This window comes from Uloborus diversus, chromosome 3, assembly GCF_026930045.1.
Source record: "Uloborus diversus isolate 005 chromosome 3, Udiv.v.3.1, whole genome shotgun sequence".
Taxonomy (NCBI): Eukaryota; Metazoa; Arthropoda; class Arachnida; order Araneae; family Uloboridae; genus Uloborus; species Uloborus diversus.
Window position 1 is genome coordinate 2,728,436 of NC_072733.1, and position 17,239 is coordinate 2,745,674.

Below are 17,239 nucleotides of genomic sequence, written 5' to 3' on the forward strand. Positions count from 1 at the left end.
TTTGGAGATTCCAATCTCAGAAGAAGAAAATTTGTATAAGTTAGTTTCAAAGACATCACTACGCCTTTATAAAATTTCATCCCATTTGGGGATGATCGAGCAGGGACAATTTTAAAAATTTAGGTCAGTTGACGTGGAATCACTCTGATATAACATTGTTACAATCCACATGCATCTTTGGTTATTTTTGACTATATAATGACAATAAATGAATGTTATATTTTAGGAAGAGGATTGCAATTGGGTAGCAGATTGAGTTCATAACTATAGTAGAATCTGCATGTACCCTACTTAGTAATTAAACTTTTATAAATAAACAAATTTATTAAATATGGCTCAAAAGTAAAAACATAGATACAAAGTAAAAGAAAAAAAAACAGGTTTGTTGGACAATAAAAAGAAAAGGCGTGAAATGTGCATAATGTTTATAGCAGAGTGATTCAAATAGAAATACAAATACAAATGTGACGACCAGCAACAGGCTCTGGGCACAGCTAGGCTGGTCCTAGTCAATTAATTAGTCCCCAATGAAGATCAATGGCCCTCTTAAAGCTATCCACTCCCTTGCTCATTACCGCCTCTTCCGGTAAGCTATTCCAAGTGCCCACGACCCTGCTAAAGTAGTAGTTTTTCCTGATTTCCAAGTTAGCCTGAGATTTAAATAGCTTAAAACAATGACCCCTTGTCCTGCTTTCCCCACAAAAATTTAATCCATTTACATCTTTCATTTTGATAAATTTAAATAACTGAATCATGTCCCCTCTGACTCTCCTTTGCTCCAGGCTGTACATGTTAAGCCTATTAAGTCTGGTATCATAATCTAAATCTGAGAGTCCCCTTACTAATTTAGTTACCCTTCTTTGAACCCTTTCCAATACAAAAATATCTTTCTTCAGATAAGGCGACCAAAACTGAACAGCATACTCCAAATGAGGTCTTACTAAACTCCTATATAAAGGCAGAAGAACTTTCTTAGATTTGTTTGAAATAGATCTATTGATGAACCCAAGCATTTTGTTGGCTTTGTTACTAGCAATACTGCACTGTTGACTAAACTTGAAGTCCTGATTTATAAAGACACCCAGATCCATAACATTTTCTGCCTGATTTATGACTGAACCCTGTAAACGATATCTCATACGCTTATTTCCATGACCTAAGTGTAGCACTTGACATTTCCCTACATTAACTGCCATACCCCATTTATCTGCCCACTTAGTAATATGATCTAAATCCTCTTGCAGCTGTTTTACTTGTTCTTCATTTTCGACAATCCCCATAACTTTTACATTGTCAGCAAAACAATTCATGCTTCCAGAAATATTTTCATTGATGTCATTCATAAATATAATAAACAAAAGAGGCCCTAAAACTGATCCCTGAGGAACCCCACTTAAAACATCACTCCAATTAGAATGATTTCCTCTCACAACTACTCTTTGCTTCCTACCAGTAAGCCAATTTCTAACCCAAAGTAAAGTTTTTCCTCCTATTCCAATGTCAGCTAACTTGCTGAGAAGAGCAACATGCGGTACCTTGTCAAAAGCTTTTTGAAAATCAATATAAACAACATCCACACATTTTTTGTATCTAAAGCTGAGGTAATCTTGTCGTAGAAATGCAATAAATTAGTAGTACAGGATTTACCTTTTCTGAAACCATACTGCAAACTAGTCAACAGACTATTAGTCTCTAAGAACATCATGATCTTAATTTTGATCAAAGTTTCGAAAATCTTACAAATCACCGAAGTCAAACTTACAGGTCTATAATTCCCAGCAATACCTTTAGACCCCTTCTTGAAGAGTGGCATTATGTTAGCCAGCTTCCAGTCCTCTGGCACCATCCCCGAGTTATAAGAAGCATTGAAAATATTCAAAATAACATCCACTAATTCCTCTGCACATTCAACTAAAATTTTTGGATAAATATTATCTGGTCCCAAAGCTTTAGTTGCTTTAATCTTTTTCAAATGAAATAAAACCTCCTCCCTGGAAAATACCAAATCCTCAAGCTGTATAATAGCTTGTGTCTTGTTAGTGTCAACTGTTGAGATACAGTTATCGTTAAACACACTGGAAAAAAAGTTATTTAGAACATTTGCAATATCCCTATCGTTTTGGATTAAATTTCCATACTCATCAACCAAAGGCCCAATTTGACTGTTTCGAGCTTTCCCAGAATTAGCGTAAGCAAAAAACCTCTTAGGGTTCCCATCAATGTCATCTGCCAGCCTTTGCTCCAATTCCCTTTTCTGAATCCGTACCAAATACTTAAAATTTCGCCTTGCCTTACCATACTGGAGCCTCTCCGCACTCTGACCAGTTTCTTTAAACTTACGAAAAGTGGCTTGCTTATAATTAAGAGCTTCTTTAGTCTCCCTGGAGAACCACATGGGCCAAATTTTGGTACTAACACCTTTTCTCCTAAATGGAACATAGTCCCCAACGGTTTTAGCAAGTTTATCCTTAAATTCCGTCCACTGCTGATCTACGTCGCTATTTTCCAACCCTGACGAAAAAACCTCTTTCAAGCTCTGCCTAAGTGCAACAAAATCGGTGTTTCTGAAATTGGGCACAAACCTAAAATTATCATCTTTGCACACTTCAAATTTAACCCGGAACCTAATGCTGTTATGATCACTATCTCCAATATGCTCCCCTACACTCAACCCCTGAACAAAACTACCTATGTCACAAAAAACTAGATCCAAAATTGCCTCCTCTCGAGTTCCCTGAGTTACAACTTGATCTAAGAAACAGTCACCAATTACTTTTAAAAATTCCTCTTCTTTGCCGTTACCAGGGTAAAAATTATTCCAATCAATACCCGGAAAATTGAAATCCCCCATTATGATAACGGATCCCTTACTGGACACGTCACTTATAATACGGTACATCTGTTCATCTTGTCCGTGGTTTGAATTAGGTGGCCTATAAATGTTTCCAAAGCGTAGCTTTTTGCCCTTACTGCTCATCAACTCCAGCCAAACCATATCAATATCAGTAGGCTTATCATTTATGACCAATTCATTGCAAATAAAATTGTCTCTAACATAAAATAAAACCCCACCACCTCTTTTACCTACTCTATCCTGTCTGAACAAATTATACCCAGCAATATGTAATAACTCTGCATCAGATTCGGTAGCCCATGTCTCTGTAATTCCAATAACATCCAACTTCTCATCCATAACTATGCTTTTCAATTCATCCCTCTTGTTCCTAATACTGCGAGCATTGGTATAGAAAACTTTAAGCATGCCTAAGTTGCTTTTATTTAACACCCTGAAATTTCCTAAATTACAATTGTTAACATTACTACTCTTGTTCGTCACTTTATTTCCATTTCTAGCAATACCCAAAAAAATTTCATTCTCTCGATACCTGATGCTTGAACCATGCCCCCCATTCCAACTTAGTTTTTTGACTCTGAAGCCCTTAAAATTAATCCACTAACCATTTTGACCCCTGTAGAGCTCAGATGCAGGCCATCCCTAGCAATCCAATCCCGTTTACAATGACTCCATACATCAATGAACCTGATACTGCGCTTTTCGCAAATTGACTTCAGTAGCAAGTTCATACACCTCGCACGTTGATTTAGCCAGCCCCTATGCACTCCATACCTGGGAAGCAAACCAACCACTTGGACATTCGTCGAAAAGCTGGTTGCTTTATCCAACAGGGATTCCCATTCACTAGAAAACTCCTCATTTTTACTGTGACCTACATCATTTGTTCCCACCCACAAAGTAACCATGTCCTCCTTATGCAATACTCCCTTCTTTTCCGCAACCATATTAACGTCTTTTACCCGAGCCCCTGGTAAACAACACCTAGCCACCTTACGCTTTACTCTTCCAACTGTGTTACCCATCTCCCTTACCATAGAGTTCCCCAAAATTACACCCTTAGTTTCCCAATCTAACTCCTCATTTGAAACTTCCCCCTGAATCTCTGGAACATTTATACCCTCTGCAACTGGCCTACACCCTAATGCTAACTGGGCTTCCAAAACTAGCATCTTAAGTCTTAAGTCTGAGAGTTCAGCACATTTAGTGCAAATATAATCCTCCTCAAAAACAGACTCATTTTCCCCCTTATACAGGCAGAACATATGACATAAATCACAAGAGATCCACCTGTCCCCCTTCCCACTCTTTACCTCTTTCATAATGCATATAACACCCATTTCTACTCAGTGAATATGTTCCAAAAGGCAAAACAGAAAGATAAAAATGCAAAAAAACACAGAATAAATACTAAAAACAGCAGTAAATAAACAGAGTTGCTACACCCAATAAAGCACACAAGATCAAAAACCAGGAGATCACCACATGTTAGGCTTAGCTCCAAAAAATGCAAAAACACTTCAAGAATACAATAACAGCAAAAATGAGCCCCCAAAACACAATAAAACTAAATTACATGATAAAGTGAAGTAAAAAAACCTAAAACTAGACAGTAATAATGAAAAATTATAGTAAAAAAACACTTATCAAATTAGCAGCAATAACACTCCCTGCATCACAGGCGCCCTCTAGTCGCCAAAAAAGTCCATGGCAACTGTCAAAAGTCCATGTCAACAAATTCCATGTCAACTGTCCTGAATTTTCAAACTCTCTCCGCTTGATCATCCCCGAATGGGATGAAATTTTATAGAGGTGTAGAAATATCTTTGAAACTGACCTGATGCTAATTTTCAACTTTTATCCTAATCCTGAGGATCTAGGATCTCCGAAACATAGTGCTCCAAAATGGCGGATAAGCTTTGTGAGAAGAATTGCCATGTTGTGATCAAGGTTACAGAAAACTTTATTACACAGGAAGCATGAAATTTTGGGAGCTTAAAGTACATTTGGCTGTTGATTTGTTCTAGTATTTATGTGAGTTTAAGCTCATAAGTTTTTGAGTAACACGCATATAAACTCGTGAAAAAACGCTCTTTTATACTGAAATCATTATTTTTGAGATTGTTTAATTAAGTAATATGATTAGATCTCATGGTTTTCTGACATGAGTCTAAACTATACCACATAGAGCATAATTACAGCTCTTGCTCAGTTACTGACTCAGGTGTTATAGAGTAATTGACCTAAAACTTTGATTCTTGTTGTTTCAAATTATCAACTTTGAGACCGTGTAGTTAAAAAAGTGGATTAGTTGCTATGGGTTTCTAACCTGGACCTTAAACTACACCACTCGGAGTATAGCTGCAACTGTGTCCCAAAGTTGTTGACCTGTCGCGATCAAAGTTATTGACCTCTAAAGTTGGCCATTTTTAAAAGATCTCCGACTTAAAGACCGTTTAGCTACTAAAGCCGAGAGAAACGAAAGCTATTTTATATTTTTCTTAGTGCTATACTGTGGTGAGTAGTTAATCATATACTTATTTCCGAGGGTTACTCATGGCTTTAGCAGATATTTGGGCCCAAACAAGGCAAAGAAAGTTAAAAAACTGCACTCAAAACCATGAGTGAGTCACCAAAATATTTATACTAGAATGTTCCTAGTATCAAGTAGTATCATTATTTAAAAGAATTGGCTTGGTTCACTCATTGCTTTTGAAGCAAAGCAATCATATATTTAGCTCTTTTTTTTCACGACCTTAAACTTTGACCCCTACTCAAAGACAAACAAATCAGTTTTTTAAAAAAAAAGAAACTTTACTTTTTCTTATCATAGTGCCACTAACACATCCTGAAATTTTTATGAAAATTGAAGACAGCAACTATCAAAAGTGTCCAGCTTAAAAAAAATGACTCCTAACGATTTTCAAGGGATCACAAAAAATCGTCCTTAAATGGAATGATTTTTAAAACTATAGTGGACCATCTGGGACCATGAAAAGCCGTCTTTGAATAGAGAAAGTCGTTAAATAGAGCATCGTTAAACAGAGAGCCAACTGTATATATATATATGTGTGTGTGTGTGTGTTATTCATTTTTTCATAGCAAAAATTATTCATCTAATGTGTCCTATATCGTATATTTTTCGTAAATAATGTCCTATGTGTTACAAGTTGACCACTTCTACCACCTGCAGTTTGTTTTTTATTAATGATTTCAAACAATGCTGAAATTGAGAAAAGCCTTGAAAAATTGAGCCAAAAACCATCATAACACCTGTTGTGGTTCAGTTAAAGAATTGAAAAGAATTAAATATTACTCATAAAAGTTTTTTCTTTCCAGTAGTATATAATATTAATAAGTGTGAATAATTGTTTTGCCTTATATTACAGAATCTATGTAAAAAATGTGTTTTAAATAGAATTAAAAAATAAACCTTTTGAAATTTTTGCAAAAGGGTCTATAAATCTTCCTCAGGCTAACTAATACCTACTGTTATAACTGCTAACTCAATTGGTTTTCCCAGTGGTTTCCTGGATTGTGAGCATTTCTCCCGATATCCCGATTTTTATTAAAAACCTACTGGATTTTATTATTTTTTTCAGAAAATCCCTACATTTTAGGTAATTGTGTGGAAAATCCCATAAAATTGTGTTAGTTGTTCAGACTTCATGGTTTGAAAGCTTCCTGCTAAAATTCAAACTTTAATATATCAAAATCTAGCTTCATTATCAATGTGAATGTCAATGTGTGTGTTATTATGTTTGAATTAATTATTTTATGTGAATGTGAAGTAAAAAACTTCCATATGATTGCACTTAAAGTCCATTCCGATCCTACTCCTTTAGTTTCCGAGTTTACCACAAACAAAAACATTTGGAGTTTCATTTTTATTTATATAGAAATGAAATTTTAGATAAGTTATTTTTTCAAATGGTTAATATATTTTTAGTTGTTATGATTTTTTAAATTCTTGTTTTCAAGTAATGCTTTTCCTAAAATTCTAGAATGATAATGATTCTGAACTGCTGAATGATAACAGTGTTTCAAATGATTCAGCAGCAGAAGATATATCTGATTCTCAACAGCAGACAGCAACAGCAGAAGACAAATCTGAAGGTCTTCCTCAACGAAAACTGAAGCTAAATAGAAGAGGTTTTCATATGGCAGATATGAATAATGAAAATCCTGATGCAGGTGAAGAAAATGCTAATTCGTAAGTAATTTTTTTCTTTTTAATACATTTGGGTAGAAAAAAGAAGTTTTTAGTGTATTGAATGTTATTAAAAGTATTTAGAAGAAATATAGTTCCATTAATAAACCCTTCACAAAATATTTTATTATATTATGCTGTTGTACATACTATACAAATATTTTTTCTGTACCCCTTATATTTTTGTAACATATTTATGAGCAATATGGGATTCTACAACATGTGAAGAATTCTCAACACAAATGAGGGGGACACATAGAATAGAAGTCTAACTGCTTTATTGATGCATCATAGAATGGATCCTCTGCCAAAGCATTGGGAACTGCGCATTAGGATGGGCCAAGAAACACTTTTTTTTCTAATTTCGATAATGGGTAGTATGGAAAAGGTGCTATAAGTGGAGCAAAGTGCATATCAAAAGTTAAAAAATTTTTGGTCTATTTCTTGATCTGCCGCAATTGTGTTGATGTTTCGAATGCTGTTTTTTTTTCTTTTTCTTTTTTTTATGTTTTTAGCAAAATTAGTAAAAAAAATTTATATTTTCAATGATGTGTAGTGCAGAAAAATTGTCATTAGTGGCACTAAATTCTCATAAAAAATTTGTGGTGTGTGGCATAATTCCATTCTTTGCCACAAATACATGGGAGTTTCGGCAATTTCTTTATTTTTTAAACATTTTTGATCAAATTTGTTGGAAGCATTAAAATATTGTTTTCTCCTTACTTACTTGAAATAATTACTTTTAATTTGTCACTGTCTTTTAGATCAAGTTGTAACTCGGGGGACTCAAGAGGATGCAATTTTGGATTTAGTTTTCTGTGGCGTAGGAAGTTCTGTTCGGGGTTGTGTGTAGGGGAACATATTGGAGATAGTGATCATAACATTATTAGGTTCTGGATTGAATTTGAGGTGTACAATGATGAAAGTTTTAGGTTTGTGCCCAATTTCAGAAACACTAATTTTGTCGCACATATGTAGAGCTTAAAAGAGGTATTTTCGTCAGTATTGGAAAATAGCAACATAGATCTGCATTGGACGGAATTTCAGGAAAAACGATTGGGGATTATGTTCCATGTAGGAGAAAAGGTGTTATTGCTAAAAATTGGCAAATGTGGTTCTCCAAAGAGATAAAAGAAGCTCTAAATTATAAGCAAGCTGCCTTTTGTCAATTTAAAGAAACTGGTCAGAGTGCTGATAGGCTCCGCTATTGTAAGGCAAGGCGTAATTTAAAGTATTTGGTACGGATTTCAGAAATAGGAATTGGAGCAAAGTTTAACAAATAACACTTACAGAAACCCAAAAAGGTTTTTTGCTTACGCTAATTCTGTTAAAGCTTGAAATAGTCAAATTGGGCCATTGGTTGATGAGCATGGAAATTTAATTCAAAACTATAGGGATATCGCAAATGTTCTTAATAACTTTTTCCCAGTGTGTTTAACAATAACTATGTTTCAACAGTTGACACTAACATGACACAAGCTCTTATACAGCTTGAGGATTTTGTGTTTTCCACGGAGAAGATTCTATTTCATTTGAAAAAAATTAAAGCAACTAAAGCTCCGGGACCTGATAATATTTATCAAACAATTTTAGTTGAATGTGCAAAGGAATTAGTGGATGTTATTTTAAATATTTTTAATGCTTCTTTTAACTCGTGGACAGTGCCAGAGGACTTCAAACTCGCTAACATAATGCCACCCTTCAAGAAAGGGTCTAAAGGTAATGCAGGGAATTATAGACCTGTCGGGTTTGACTTCAGTGGATTGTAAGATTTTTGAAACTTTGATCAAAATTAAGATTATGAAGAGACTAAGTCTGTTGACTAGTATGCAGTATGGTTTCAGGAAATGTAAATCGTGTGCTACTAATTTATTGCATTTCTATGACAAGGTTACCTTGGCTTTAGATTAACAAAAAAGTATGTGGCTGTTATTTATATTGAGTTTTAAAAAGCTTTTGTTAAGGTACCGCATGTTACTCTTCTGAGCAAACTAACTGATATAGGAATAGGAGGAAAAACTTTGCTTTGGGTTAGGAATTGGCTGACTGGAAGGTAATAAAGAGAAGTGTTTTGTGTGGCATTACAGTTCTTAGTATTCGTCTGCTAGGTTGGGATCTCCTTTGCTTCTAATTACTTTTAATAAAGTAGATTTCATGGTTCCAATAGTCTTCTCTACTATTCCATTTGATTTTGGATGCTTTGGTGTCGATGGTACAGGCTCTATATCATATGACTTAGGAAAATTTTGAAAACGTCTGCTATCCAACGGTGGACTATTTTCAGAGTACAACCTACGTGGTATACAATGCATCCTAAAAATTTCTTTCAGTGCATTGGTAACTTGTTCTACTGTTTCTTTGTCAATTTCTTAATTTCTATAAATTTGGAATTTTAATCAACAGATAAAAGATAGGGTCTATTGTGGGAAAGTGGTCAATGGGATAAAGTGGTTATAAATCAAATAAAAAGCTATGTATTCAAAATAAATGATAGAATGAAACTTTTTTTTTTTAAACTCATCGGCGGTTTGACATGTGTGAGGAATTTTACCTGGAAAAGGTCACCTTGGGAACATGCCTATCTGCTGGAAATGGTTAATACTTTTTATCTTGAAATTTCCTCCCCCTTTCGGAAGGAGAAAAAAAGCACTTGTAATTTCTTTTGACCTGGACGTGCTGTCAAAGAACTCAACCCCTTTCTTTCCAACGCGTGTCACTGGGAAGAGTCGAACTCCTCCAGACATGCTGTCAAGGTCCGTCCCGCCCATTTCTCCTCAACACATTTAGCAAAGAAGTGTTAGTAAAGAAGAGAACCTGAAATGATGCATAATAATAATAAACAATAAAGGAATTCCCTCCCCTCTTCCACGCAATATTAATTCGTTGTTTTTCTTTTAACGCTGTGAAAAAAAAGCACCGTGAATTTATCGATCTATGCATACTTTTTACATACTATGTATATGTATATTTATTTCTTTATTTATGCATTTTTAGTATGTTTCGAATCTCGCCATATTTGAGACTAAGTGATTGTAATAGCGCTATACCTAGGCTTGCCTTATTTCTGAAATGTTCAACCACAACACCGACACCCCTCTCCCGTCGTGAGTATTTCAAAAGGTACACACCCCGGCTGGTTTTCAGAGTGTTTTATAAGGTAGTTTATTCTCGATGTTATGAATAAATGATTACTACTTATCAGCCTAAACCAAGAATAATAAATGATACATGGCACAAGCAGATACATTTAAACAATTTATTTTGTACACGTTAATTTTTTTAAGTTACTTTAGCAAGAAATGAGGAATTAAATTTTGAACAATATTTACATGCTCTTTGCATTGGCTAGGACTTCTTTAGAAAGTCTTTTTTGTTTTAATTCATTTTGTAAAATTCATTACAAGCTAATCCGATAGTAATTTTACAGGTCATAAATTAAAACCTGTACCTCAGAGCTAAATTAACCTGAGTCACATAATCACTGCTTTACAGGAGAGAAAAAAATATGTCTGGTGAGTGCAAAGGATGGGACGCATGCTCTTTTAGCACTAGTAAATAATTACAGATGATTTTTTTAATTACGTTTGTATATTTCGATGTGGACTAAGATTCTGCATAGAATGCAGTAATAAACAGAAAATTAATTTTTTTGGACTTACGTCAGTCTGGCTATGAGGTACAAAAATGACAAATTTATTATTTTAAATAATCCTTCACGGTTAATCATTTTTGTATTTTTTTTTGTCATCTGTAAAGAAATTTATATTTTACCGAGACATGAAGTAAACTGGCCGGGACACTAGGTTTTTGAACAAAAATCGGGACTGTCCAAGATCCTGTTTGAAAATCAGAAAACAAATGCAGTCGAACCTCCATATATTGAACTTCAACGTATCAAAATTTTCTATATATCAAAAAAATTTCTATGTATCAAAATTTTTTTTGGAGGCATTCGTAGATTTTTTTTTCCACTTTAGACTGTTTGTCTCATGAAAAATGAAGGTTAGAGGAGAAAATTAGGTTCACTAAAGGTTGCTACGGAACTCATAAGAAATCTGGGGTTGAAGTGTGTGTAGTTCTGAAGTTCTTAAATTCCCTCAAGTTTATTTCAAATCTGAGCTGTAACCAGTAATACTGTAAAATCAGTTTCAAATTATCCCTTTTGTTTGTTGATTATCATTTCTAGTCTTCTTAGCTTCAGTAAAAATCATTCAAGTTAAGTAGATTGATTTTTTTACTTTTCTCTCGATCATATTGTTAAAACGAAAATCCCCATATGTTGCGATCAAGTTGAATTGTTGAAGAATATGAGGATGTATGGTTCGCGTAAAAATGTAATTTCTGTTATTTTTTAAATCATTAACTTTCATTTAATCCGATACTCGTACTACCCACTAGCCTCCGCTATCAGGACCAAATCTGGGTGGTGGCATCAATGCCCTGCACCCACACACACACATGCCCACAAACATACACACACACACGCCTACATACACACACACGCACACCTAAACACACATATTCGGGCTTGCAATAGAACATAATTTAAGTTCAATACGTCAATTTTTTTTCCTTCAATTTTTTTAAAGACTTTATTTGCGTCTTCGAAGGTGTGCACCTTCGTTTTTCTTTCTTTCCTTTTTTACATCCTCAAACTGACCGCCTTTGTGTTTTTTTTTTTTTTTTTTTTTTTTTTTTTTTTTTTTTTTTTTTTTTTTTTAGCGCCCTTTGGTAGTTAAGGTTAGCACCCTCTTGGGGAACCCAGTCGGCCCCTGACTCTTGTCGTCCTTAATCCTCTCCAACGAGGTTGTCCTCTCCCTTCTCGTACTCCTACACCATGACTAGTAATATTGATCCGCATAAATGCACCAACGAGAAAAATTTCCTGATATGAGACAAGACTGAAGAGTAATAACAAACTTTTTGATGTTGATTTATAATTTATAGTGATCTAAATTCACAATCCCTAGCAAAGCGCCTTCTTAAAAACATTTTCTTTGATGTTAATTTAGTGTTACATAATTTGCCACCCCTACCAAAGTGCCGCCCGGGGCGAATGTCCCCTTTGCCCCCCTACGCTACGCCACTGCACTGTGGAGAGTTTATCTTTGTTGTAGAAAGACAAAACAGGTAGATTACTCATTGGCTCATTATGTTACAATTTTCACTGTTAATGTGAGGTTTTATGTACCAATACTAAAAGCTTTGGAAGGCTCCTCATTTTTAGTCTTTTTGTGCATTATCCATGATTTTCATTTTTCACTCTCCTAGGTACCCATGCCAACCAATTCCTCCCTACAATTGGGAGTTTACTGTAGTTTGTTTTAATTTTCAACAATTTCTATGACATTTTAGTATTTTTCTGGAAGGAAAAAAGAAACCTAGGTAATTGGTAAGAAGGAATCATTTCTGGCATTAGGCTTGCTGACTAATATATTATATCCAAATCGTTTTGCAGTTTTTCCCACATTGACATGATTGTGGTGCATTGTAAATGTATTTTTTTCTTAGTTTGGATCTTAACAATATTGAAACATTATCTCTTTGAAAAGCGTTTTTCAGCTGAGCAAACGTTGTGAATAAAATTACGTTGGTTATTTCTTGAATACATACAACTTTTATATCTAACAACACAATTTTTTTCTGAATTTTTTACCGAAGCTTTAGTTGAATTATTCAACTATATCTTTCTCATAGATTAAATTGCAATAAAGTTAATTGTAAAGCTTAATTGTAATAAATATATTAAGCTTTCAATGTGACATGAGTAGTTGAGTAATGAAAACTTATAGTGTTTCAAGTTGAATCTCCTAGTATGCCAAGTTTGGTCTAATTAATCAATAATTTTCCATGGTATTCAAGCTAAGTTAAAATGCCAGCAATATATTCATGACTCATTATTTTAAAATAAATACGTTTATTTACGTATGTACAAAATAGATAATGTTTAACATATTTATCAGAATAATTCAGTCAGGGCAAGAGTGACTGACAAAAGTGCTAAGATAGCAGTAATATTACAGCATCGATTGAGTCAAGTCAAATCAATTCAAGTCAAGCAAAATCAAGAAAACTAAACCGGCATTCAGCCTATTTAAAGAAAGCATACAATGTCATTGGATCACGTGATGAATTACCATAAAAAAATACTTGAACTTCAAGCTTAACTGAAATGAGAAAAATACATGCAAATTATAAATGTTGATGTAAATACTTAACACTGAGCTTTAAGTACAATGGATTTGATTATGTTTTTTCAGTTTGTATCGTTTGTAGATTTTAATATTATCTTTCTTATAACATTATTATTTTGTTATAGCTCAAATGTTGTTGAAGCTGAAGTCAAAAGCGAAAAAAAAATTATTAAATTGACGTATGCAAATGGAGGTGTGGGCAAATTTTGGAACAATGGTAACAAAAGTGCCCGTGAAAAAGCAGGTACATCAAGTTCTGCTGGCTATATCTCAAGTTCTGCTGTTGCATCAAGCTCAACTACTGCATCTAGCTCAAATGCAGCATCTAGTTCAACTGCACATAGATCCAGGAGTGTTTATGTGACAGATAAGAATGTTACTGTAAATGTCGGGGTAAGTAATATTTTAATTACATAGTATATTCACACAGAGCTCCCAACTCTCCTGTTTTGGGGGAGGCTCCTGCTTTCCAGCAAATTTCCAATTTTTTGTATATTTCTCTCAATTTCTAACATTTAAAATAAATTTCATTAAAGAAAAAACTTAATGTCTTGGTATTAGAGTAAAATCAAGGTTGGACATTTTGCTGGCAAAAAAGTATTTTGCTAGGACAATGGAAAAAAACATGGCAAAAATGAAAAGAAAGGGCAAAAACAGAATTACAAAGAAAGTTGAATTGAATTTTGATTATCAATTTTATTATTAGTTAGCAGTACCGCCGCAGCAATGCATGTGCTAAGAATTTTAATAAGTCCCTTGAATAAATAAAAATCCAAACTCCTGCACTCCCTCTGATGTAAAATAATCATTTTACTTTCACTAAAATGTGCACACTTCCTTTAAAAAAACCTATAAAAGTTTCATTGGAATTTAAGATATTCACCATTGCATAAAATTGTTATTGGTCAGAAAAAGTTCTAAATTTTAAATTCCATAAACTAAGCTAAGACCTACTTAATTAGAGGTTATTGTGTGTCAGATTTGGAGATGAGATAAAAATGCAAAGATTAAGGCAATGAGAATTTATTACACATTTCAAATTTAAACTATTTAACAAGTGTAAATATCACAACTATATTACAGGCTGCTCATTTGATAAGTACAAAAATTATATCACTGGTCTTCAGAGTCATCAATACACCATATCTGTACAGTAGGTTCAGAGATAACTGAATTCCATCCAATTCATCTTGTAATCCAAACATGGAACACTGGGATACAGGCATCTATTAGTATTTGGACATCGGACCAACTTATGAAGAGCGCACACACAGGTGTCAGATCCCCGGGTGTAAGCAACTAACCTGGCCACAAAATTTTAAAAATGATGAAAAAAATCTTCGCCTAAAATATCAGGACTTAAAGTTCTATTTCGACTATATATGCAACCAGCGCACTAGTCTCATGAGGCAAATGCTTAAATAGGCAATAACAAAGTTTCCCAGTCACTGGTAGGAAGTGACTATGTACTGTGGTTGGTGAGAGAGAGATCAAACAATCTTCTCCAGGTCTATTTATTCCGGGCCCAATCGGCACAGCTCTTCGATGATGTCAAAAACCTTTACTTTATCTTCAACCTAATTTAAATCTATGTCCTTATAGTTTTCCTCCATTGAAAGTACATCTGTTAATTTGAAAAAATAATTGTAAGCAGCACTGGACAACTCAACACAGCTATTTTGAGTGTAAACAGAACAATGTGGTTCAGCCATGTTGGCTGGATGCGGCAAGCTTCAAATCCTAACCAACAATTGTTTTTTTGTTTTTTTTACTTTTTTTTCAGCAGAAATGAAGGCAAGTAATTATAATTTACACTTTAAATTTATCTTCTGTCGGCCTGAGATAATGGTCATTTGAACCAACAAGTTCCTCCCTTCTTGGATTCACGGCATGATAATTTTAACTCTAATTTTAAACAACATTTTGAAAAACACATTTGAAAACATTTAGAAAAAATCACTTTTGAGAAACATTTAGAAAAGAACACTTTTTAGAATCATTTTTGAAAAAGCGCATTTTAAACGTCATTCGACATAATCACTTCTTATTTACAAAATCCCCCCAAAAAATTTTTATACATTTTTTTTTTAAATGAACCCTGAGTCAGTGGTTTTGTAAATGTATCGGCAGAATTTTCATTACTTTTGACATGCTTTAATTTAAATTCATTTTTCTCAACAAGGTTTCTTAAAAAATGGTACCAAATATCAATATGTTTCGTTTTTGAATTTCCAATGGGAGAATTTGAAAATTCCATTGCAGAAATATTATCACAATTTATAAAAGTACTTTCAAATGAATACCATGTTATATTTAAATTGGTAACTGCATTTAAAATTCTTTTTAAACATACTACTTCTTTTGCCGCTTCATACATATCCAGACATATATACTCAGCATCCATTGTGGGCAAAGACACACTCTTCTGTTTGAAATTTTGCTAAATTACTGGTACTTTATCACTATAGATGATAACCCCTCCCATTGAATTTCTATCATCCCAATTTGCTGCATAATCTGAATCAGAAAAACCATTTATTACAATCTTTCCTATTGAATTTAAATTTAATGTATACTAATTTGTATATTTTGGCTATCCCAGAAGTCTGAGTTAGTATTCCTAATGTTTTTTCCCCAGGTTTGCATGAAATTGAGAAAAGAGATTTGCTGCATATGATATATCTGGTCCTGTTTTTTACGCTATGTAGGACAAACATCCCATCAAATTACGAAAGGCAATTTGTCCATTTCATGGACCTCTTGATCCATCTTCAGACAATCCCCTTTTGATAAAACTGTGCCTTTCGCTATTGGGAGAGTCGAAAATGAGTACTTATATGAATCAAAACCCTTACTGATTTTCTTTATATAAGAATTATGATGTATACCCTCCCCATTTCTTCAAACTCCACCCCCAATAGTTTTCTTATTTTGCCTAATTCTTTAATAGCATATACACTAGACCAATCATTTATTGCATTTCTAATTGTTTTTTAATTTTTTCCAGAAATTAGAATGTTGTCCACGTAAATTAATAAAAATAGTTTACCATCCCCAGTATAAACATAGTTACTAGCATTTAATTTTGAAAAATTTCAATCTTTGGAGGACACTCTCAATTTCTACATACCAATTCCTCCCTGACTGGTGTAACCCATATAGTGATTTCTAAACTCTCTGACGGTTTTTGAACATCTTATCACGCCCTAGCGAGCATGTTTCAAAAGCATTTTAACCTTATTTTTCTGATGCTAAATGTTCGTTGTCAAATGGTCTCAGGCACAGGGCAATAGCTAGGCATTGACAGAAGGTAGTGCACTTGATTTACATGGCAAGTTACCCCCAAAAAATTTTATCGGGAAGAATTGCACACATCTTACTCATGACCCAGGAATGTCAGAGGGTTAAGATGACCTACCCAATCTTCCCTCGAATGTTCAACAAATCCCTGGGGTTGCCTCATATAAATTTCTTCTTCAAAATCTGCATATAAAAATGCATTTTTGACATTGAATTAAAAATGACTCCTTTTTAGTAAAATTACAAAAATTGCAAAGAAAACCCTAATTAGAACAAAATTTAAAATTGGAGCGAACACTTCAGAATGAGATTCATTTGCCACCTGCCTATTGCCCATCACAACAAATCGTGATTTAAATCTAACAACTTCCCCCGTGCCGTTTCTTTTTAGGTTATACACCCACCTGCTATTTAGTAGGACTCGACCGATGCATCGGCGCCGATAGTTCAACAACTTAGCCATCGGCATCGGCGGCCGATGCTAACTTGCGGGAAACATCGGCCCATCGGCCTTAAAAAACATCGAAAAGCCGATGGAATTGGCCAATGTTTTTGAAAAAAAAAAGGACCTTTGCTATTTTACTTTTTAATACAAAGTAAATGGAGTTGTTGTTTTCATATAAAATTATTTACTTAAATTTCAGTATGAATTTCTATTTTAAGTCATCCCTAGAAGAGTAT

At 34.1% G+C, this 17,239-nt stretch overlaps 1 protein-coding gene across 1 annotated transcript in view; it reads left to right on the forward strand.

Moving 5' to 3' along the window:
* LOC129218455 (uncharacterized) overlaps positions 1-17,239 on the forward strand; it is a 66,651-nt gene that overhangs the window by 31,675 nt on the left and 17,737 nt on the right. The window contains exons 3-4 of the mRNA XM_054852730.1: positions 6,859-7,067; positions 13,384-13,651. Coding sequence (XP_054708705.1) covers positions 6,859-7,067; positions 13,384-13,651 — 477 coding nt within the window. The remainder of the gene's footprint in view (positions 1-6,858; positions 7,068-13,383; positions 13,652-17,239) is intronic.